This window comes from Salvia miltiorrhiza, chromosome 2 (assembly GCF_028751815.1).
Source record: "Salvia miltiorrhiza cultivar Shanhuang (shh) chromosome 2, IMPLAD_Smil_shh, whole genome shotgun sequence".
Lineage (NCBI taxonomy): Eukaryota > Viridiplantae > Streptophyta > Magnoliopsida > Lamiales > Lamiaceae > Salvia > Salvia miltiorrhiza.
Window position 1 is genome coordinate 38,702,801 of NC_080388.1, and position 7,707 is coordinate 38,710,507.

The window sequence follows — 7,707 nt, forward strand, 5'->3', positions numbered from 1 at the left end:
AAAGAATAAAGATGATGAAAGAGTTCCAGTTCTAGTAGGAATCGAATTAATAATAATAATAATAATAATAATAATAATAATAATAATAATAATAATAATAATAATAATAATAATAATAATAATGGTGCATATCTATATATATATATATCATGTAATTATAGAAAAAACAAAATAAGCTATAAAGGAAAATACTAATAATGAAACTTATATACTAAATCTAAATATTTGGGGTGTTACAATCGCCCATATTCATGCATATATTTTCTTTTCAGTACGTTCCTCAATTTTATGCACACCCTATTTTTGGACACTACTTTATACAAAATTTGGACATTTTTACCCTTGTAACTTATACTTATTTATCCACAATCTATTTAACAATACTCTTAATGTGGGACCATTTCTCCAATATTAATATTCGAAGCAACTTTTTATTAAAATTCATGTCGGAAGCACTTATGTATATTTATGAGGATCGGAGGCAGTATTCTTTTTGGTTAATTAACATATTAATTTTCAATGTTTTGAAATTTGACCCAAATTAAAATTTCAATAATAATATTAATTTATGTATTGAAATTTTATTATGTAACGCTTCAGCAAAATTAAAATGTTACTTCCTCCGTCCCATTACAAATGTCCTATTACTTTTAGACACGGAGATTAAAAAATATGTAGAAAGTAGATAAAAGTGAGTTAGTTGAAATTATTTAAATATTAGGTATAGAGAGATAATATATTGCCAAAAATAGAATGAGACATTTGTAATGAGACATCTCAATATAGAAAGTGAGACATTTGTAATGAGACCAAAGGAGTGTGTTTTTTATACTCTCTCCGTCCACAATATTGTTGTCACTTCTGCCATTTTGGTCAATCCACAATATCCTTCCATTTATGCCCTATTATTTTGAATTGAACACTGATTGAAATGACATTGACTTCCGTGCCTTGGGAAAAACTGCATCAGCCGAAGGAATGGGCTAAAATATGAGCACGACACATCTTTTAAGCCGTAAAAGGTATCTGCAACGACCTTCACCACCGTGCCGGTACCGCCGCCCACATCCACTGCTGTTTTCAGACCCTCAAAAATATGCTTGTATTTGTCAACAAGAATGCTTTCCACAAATCTTGCATCGGTAGTCATTCCCTCATTGAACACTTAATTAAAATTCTTATAATTTCTTGCATTTTCCCAAAAATTCCTCCCACTTCTCGCGACGAATGGAGATGGGCTTTCATGTTTAAACCATTACATCACATTATAAACACGAATAATACTGTTAATTAAAATGAAAAAAAGGTAAGTTGCTTGAATCAGTGGCAGAGGTAGGGGGTTAAAGCCTTCTCCAAAATTTTGATTTTTAAAAAATATATAAAGAAACAAAAAATTGGAACGTAAAAAATACATTGCCCTTGCGCGGCTAACCCCAAAACAATTCACCAGCACCACCATATGTCCACTTAGGTGCATGCCATGTCTTGATCCGAGAAATTCTCTCTCAATTCGACATTGATCAACTCATGCATGCTTTTTAGTTTTTACTACTTGGTATCATGAAGATTTTTTGACAGATGATTATATTCTTAAGTTATTTGTATTGTATTTGAACTATATAATTTATGACAATGTTGTTCGACATCATTAGGGGTTTTGGCAATTAAAATCACGATATTGCAATTTCAATGTGATTTTTGAAGTATGAAATAACCACTTATATATTCAATTTTTGCAATTTCGTCCCCTTAATTTTTTCCGGTTGTCAGGTTATTTAGTTGGAGTTTACGTGGATTAGTTCGCCACATAATATTCATGTTATGACGTTGTTTGCAATAAAATTGTTGAATATTGAAAATTAAGGTGCAGTAATGATATATACAATCCCTTTAATTTAAGGAAAATTTTAATTGAAATTGTATGAAAAGATGTCAATCAGGCCTCATAAAAACGACGTCATCTATACTAACCCACGTAAGCTCCAATTCAGCACTCCGACGACCGAAACAAATTGGGGTGGACAGAATTGCAAAAATTGAAAAAGTGGTGATTTAATTCGTCACACTTCAAAAGTCACGTTAAGGACAATTTTGAATTAGTCCGTGATTTTATTTGCTAAAACCCCTTATTACTATTATTATGCTTGTTTTCTAAGAAAAAAAAAATGCCTAAATGCCCAAAAGAAATTTGGTAATGTATTGGAACTATATAATCTATGACATGTTGTTCGTTATTATTTACTATTATGTATATTTTTTTAAAAAAAAATGGCTAAAATGTACGGAATGCCCAATTTTTTTTTTGGTAATGTATTGGAACTATATAATCTATGATAATGTTGTTCGTTATTATTACTATTACGCTTGATTTTTAAGAAAAAATGCTACCGCCCCCAAACCCACGTATAAGTTCAACCCGTTCCCCCTAATGTAAATTCTTGGCTCTGCCACTAGCTTGAAAAATGCTGAAGTTTCCCATGAATAATCGTCTCATACACAATACAGTGGATTCATTTGAATAATAAAATTGTTTCATATGAACAACCTTTATACTTAGATTAATAACGAAAATAATTATAAGAATAACATAATAAATAATGTAAATACAAATATCATTTAAAAACCCGACCGCATGATGTTTTAATTCAAACAAGAGAAATGAATTGAAACTCACTAATTCCAAAGCAGTCAAACAAATCTTCAAGAGCCCTAACAAGCTCGAAATAACCTTTTTCTATGGTCAAATAAACCTTCTCAAAAGAGGGGCAGTAATTTATTAATTTGACATGAGTTGAAGATAAATATGTAAGTCCAACCGAGCTGTTGCACGAGCACTCAAAGGCTTAGCCAATGTCAAGTCATGCTCCGACTCAGTCAAGTCAATGCTATTCTTACCAAGGGGTGGCCTCCAGCTAAAACTCTGAATAAGTCTAGCCAAAAGCATAGTGCTTATGGTAGAACCAAGAACAGTTCCGGGACATCCTCGTCTCCCAGTACTGAATGACAACATGCGCAATTCATGATCCACAAGCACAACTTCTGAGGACTCGTCAACAATGTAACGCTCGGGCTTGAACCGTAAAGGCTCATCCCAAATCTTAGGATTTCGCCCTAGGCCGCGACGACTGAGCAACACATGGCTCCCTTTTGGGATAAAGTAGCCACCCACCACAACATCCATACTTGAAACGTGAGGGAGATTAAAAGGTGCTAGAGGATGTAACCTAAATGACTCTTTCAGACAAGCCTTCACATAATTTAGGTTTGGCAAATCTGATTCCTCAACGACCCTATTCTTACCTACAACTCGGTCCAATTCTTCACATGCTTTTGCGAGAATATCTGGTTGATTGATCATCTCCGCCAAAGACCACTCAACTGCATTTGATGGATTATCAACCGTCTCAATCATTATTTCCTGTAAGATAAACATCATTTCACAGTTATATTACACTTTTATTTTCTTATGGGATTCTAGCCCGGACCTATAGTCATTCATGAGCTCGAACTGAACAATATATGAAATAGCAACTCCAAATTTATTCTTTCTTACACCATAGTTATTGAAAAAAAAATCGTATTCCATACGTATAGACTATGGTTTTTTTTTTTACCAAATTGTTGTGTATGTGAGAGATTTTGTGAGATTAGATTACGGTTGTTTATAGTAAGAAATTACTACGATCAACGTAATAACTATAAGAGTGTAAGCTCGTTTTTTAAGCTTTTAACAACGGTTTCCTTTAAACCATAGTGTATGAGCGTGTTTTAAGTTTGCCTAAACCCTTAGTGTACGAGTGTATTTCTTCACTTTAGTCTGCAGTTTTTAAAGAGCTTATAAGCTCTTGGAGTTTATAAGATGTATTCCATCCGTCCATCAATTCATGTCATAGGGGAAGTGATAAATAACCCTTCCCCTATGATACGAATTGGTGGACGGATGGAGTAGTTTCTTAATAGCTTATATGTTGTCAAAGTGTTTGGGTAATTGAGCTTAATAAGCTAAAGAGAGAACTTTTAGATACTGAGAAAAAAAATTTGTTAGAGAGAGAAAATCAAAGAAAAATGAAATTATAATAATATATGATGAAAATAAAAAATTATTGATGAGTTATTTTTGTAAAATGAATGTTGCTTATAAGATAAAGAGAAAATTAAGTTGGGGTAGATGAACTTATTTTTTGGGGAGCGCTTATAAGTTCTTAGAGCTTATTTTTACATCTTATAAGATCTTTAGGAGTTTATTTTGCCAAACACTTTGAAAGCTCCTAAACAACTTGTAAGCTACTTTAAAGAGCTTATAAGCTCAGCCAAACACCCTTTAAGTTGTCAAACATTGTAGTTTATTAATATTACATTTTCATTTGAATAAACAAGTGAAAAAAAATATTATTTTAATTATTGAAAAAATAATAAAATAATTGTTGCTAGTATTATTAATTGACATACTAAAAAATGAAATGAATTTTGTTGAATTAGCAATAATAAATAAAAGTAAAGTATTATACTTAAAAGGTGAGTAATATTATAATTTCAAAATTAATATTAAAAAAGAATGAAACAACTATTGTTAATATCATTAATTTAAACATTGAAAATGAAATGATGTTTTTAATTAGCATTTAAATAAATATAAATGAAATGAATATTTTGGTGAAACGTAATCTAGAAAATTAAACATTGAAAATGAAATGATGTTTTTAGTTAGCATTTAAATAAACAAAAATGAAATGAATATTTTGGTGAAACGTAATCTAGAGTGCTTATAGTCTTACGACCGTGGACACATTTAGGGGTCTTTCTTTATAATATTATTAATATTTTCTTTATGGTTTTAAACGGTAGAGAAAGACCAAATTTGTTGTAATGGTAGCTAGGTCGAAAAAAAAAAGACCCAGTGTAGTTAGGTTAAACTAGACTAGATACTTACAAGAATTTGTGCTTTAATCTCTCGAACTGACAAGAGGGGCTTAGTTTGGTCTGAATCGTTCTTGAGGTTAATCAAAAGATCAAGAATATCATCTTCTTGCGTCTTGAGCCCTAGCTGCCACATCTCCATTCTCTTATCGATCACCGGATCTTGGTATTTTCTTACATCCTTAATCGCATTCTTTACAATCCTCTTATGTCCATCGAAATCGAAAACCTCCAACCACGGTACAAAATCAGCTAGGGCGAATCCATAGAGATACGAAAGAATCACGAACAATCCATCCACGTGTTCTCTCTCTTCAGTTCCCGGGCCCCCGTCCTCCATTCCCGGCCCGAAAAACCTCTCCCCAAACACCATTTTCCTGATCAAATTGGCGCAGTAATGCCGCGCTGCATCTCTCACGTTCACCACCCCACCGCAGTGGTTGTATAAATATCGCACCAGGTGATCGGCTTCCTCGCTCCTCTTCGCCTGGAGCCGTCCAAACACACCCATCGTCAGCACCTCCGACACCATAATCCTCCTCATTTTCTTCCACTGCTCGCCAGCGGGGGAGAAGACCAGCGTCAAGTATCCATCGCTGGTGAGGCGGGCTGAGATGGCGTCGGGCCGGGAGGCGAATACCGCGTCGTGCTTCTTCAAGAACTCTCTAGCGAGCTGCGGAGAAGTGACGGCGATGATGTGGACGCTGCCGAGGCGGATGCAGGCGATCTCCGTGTCGAGTTTTTGCATGAGATTGTGTATCCATCGGTATGCCGGCTTCTTCAACAGCATTTCCGGCAGGCTGCCCACCAACGGATAGGCGGCCGGCCCCGGCGGCAGCGGTGGGGCCCTCGATCTTTTCTTCATGGAATATATGAGTTTCAAGATGATTAGGGAAACTAAGGATATTATTGCAAGCAACGATGGGAGGCTTGTTTCAATATTCATGGTTGTTGAAATAGTTTGGATGTTGTGTTGCAGCTTCATGAGTTAATGTTTGATATAGCTAGGATCTTCTTGGACTTTTATAGAGGGATATAAGGTGCCTCCAACCATGATCCAGTTTCTAGTTTTTAAAATTGCCACATCAGCTTTAGAAACTCACCTACATTTTTCTCTCACATCCCCTCCAAGTTCCAACAATAAACTAGTTTCTTACTTTTTCACGCTCCCACCATAATACACACTCCCTTTATATATATATATATATATAGGGGCGCGCTCCAGTGAGACCCCATAATTTTCGTGAAACACTAGGACAATAAATAAGACATATAATACTAATGAACAAAACGTATATCTAATGAACAAGATGTATATACTGATGAAAAATAAAATTTAAAAAATTCGTAATGAATAAGACATATATACTGATGAACAGGGCCGTATATACTGATGAACAATGCAGTATATGCTGATGAATAACAAAATTTAAAATATTCTGCTCCCTCCAGGATTCGAACCCTGCGAAAAAAAATCACCCTCCAGATACAATATCAGCCATAGGATTAATAAAATAAACGCACCAGATCGTGCCCTAGATCTCACTAAAATTAGGGGGTCTCATTGGAGCGGCCCCCTATATATATATATATATATATATATATTTCCCAATTAATTTTATTTGCATTAATATTTATATATTTTAATTTTATTTTTAAATTAAATTTCTATATATTAATTATCTAATTTAATAAAATAAATTAAATTTAAAATTATAAATAATAATTAAAATTACTAAAATTAAATCATATTATGTTTACAAACCAATATATATTAAATTTACAAAGCATATATATATATATATATATATATATATTATGTAACATACATATTCAAAGGAAAAAAGCAAAATAAATAAAATGAGAACACCAATATTGGGGAAATATCTTACCTACACTTTGGGCAATACACTTCTACGTTGGGATCATGACAAGTGGAAGGTTTTAATTGGTTACTTTTCTAAGCTCCAAACAATAGTATGTTGACCCCTTAAAAATGTTTTATTGCAAAAAAAACCCACTTACTTTACACAAAAATCAGAATAACTCCAAAAAATTCATGCACCCCGCGCTTCGCCAAAAATGGTATCAGAGCGGGTTTTAATTGAGGAATTATATTATATTTAATTTATTTTATGATTTTACCTTTGGGATTAACCTATTTGGGAGGAGACTCCATTAAAATTCATGGATCCGGACGAGTGTCCGAGATGTCTTGTTTACAGGATTTCTCTCCAATCTTTGGAGAGAGACAATAGTCGCCTATTAGGCGAATTACGATGGTATTAGAGAGCACTCATGCTCAACATTAACGACAACGAGGAAGATGTACGAACATCCAGGGGCATCTTGATGCTCTATTGGGGAATGCCGTAGCCAGAGCGGCAAACAGACGAGCCAGAGACAACCTCCATCAACAATATCATATTTGATGGAACCAAAAAATAAGGCAGGAATAGCTTATCCAAGCTACCACAAGATCGAGCCAGACTCTTCCGACAATGTCAACTTGCGGGAGATTCAAAAAACGGTGGAGTATTACGGCAACAAGCTGTATGAGCTACCGATGGAGATGAGCAAAATATCACTCAAACAAGAGGAAATACTAACCCTCTTGCGTGATATCCAGAAAAGAGTGGAGGAGATCGAAAGGCGAAAACCATGTTCCGGAAAAATTCGGAATCAATGGTCCAAAGACCCAACGTATCTACCTCTATTCGATGCAGCACCCAAGGAGTTGCAGCCGAAGGACATAATCCGAATCATGAAAGGCAAATATCATGAATAGCC

The 7,707-nt window shown here is 34.4% G+C and overlaps 1 protein-coding gene across 1 annotated transcript; it reads right to left on the reverse strand.

Moving 5' to 3' along the window:
- Nucleotides 1-2,591: 2,591 nt before the first annotated feature.
- On the reverse strand, nucleotides 2,592-5,926 carry LOC131012342 (phenylalanine N-monooxygenase-like). The gene is made up of 2 exons (XM_057940274.1): nucleotides 4,931-5,926; nucleotides 2,592-3,418 (listed from the first exon to the last, which is right to left on the reverse strand). Exons 1-2 carry the CDS (start codon nucleotides 5,900-5,902, stop codon nucleotides 2,777-2,779), a joined length of 1,614 nt encoding a protein of 537 aa, XP_057796257.1. The 5' UTR covers nucleotides 5,903-5,926; the 3' UTR covers nucleotides 2,592-2,776.
- Between the last annotated feature and the right edge of the window lie 1,781 nt (nucleotides 5,927-7,707).

Excerpts from the sequence above, each read along its gene's own strand:
- LOC131012342 (XM_057940274.1), bottom strand. The coding sequence starts at position 5,902 with ATGAAGCTGCAACACAACATCCAAACTATTTCAACAACCATGAATATT. Across the intron at positions 3,419-4,930 it reads AGATTAAAGCACAAATTCTT|GAAATAATGATTGAGACGGT; the intron begins GTAAGTATCTAG and ends TTTATCTTACAG.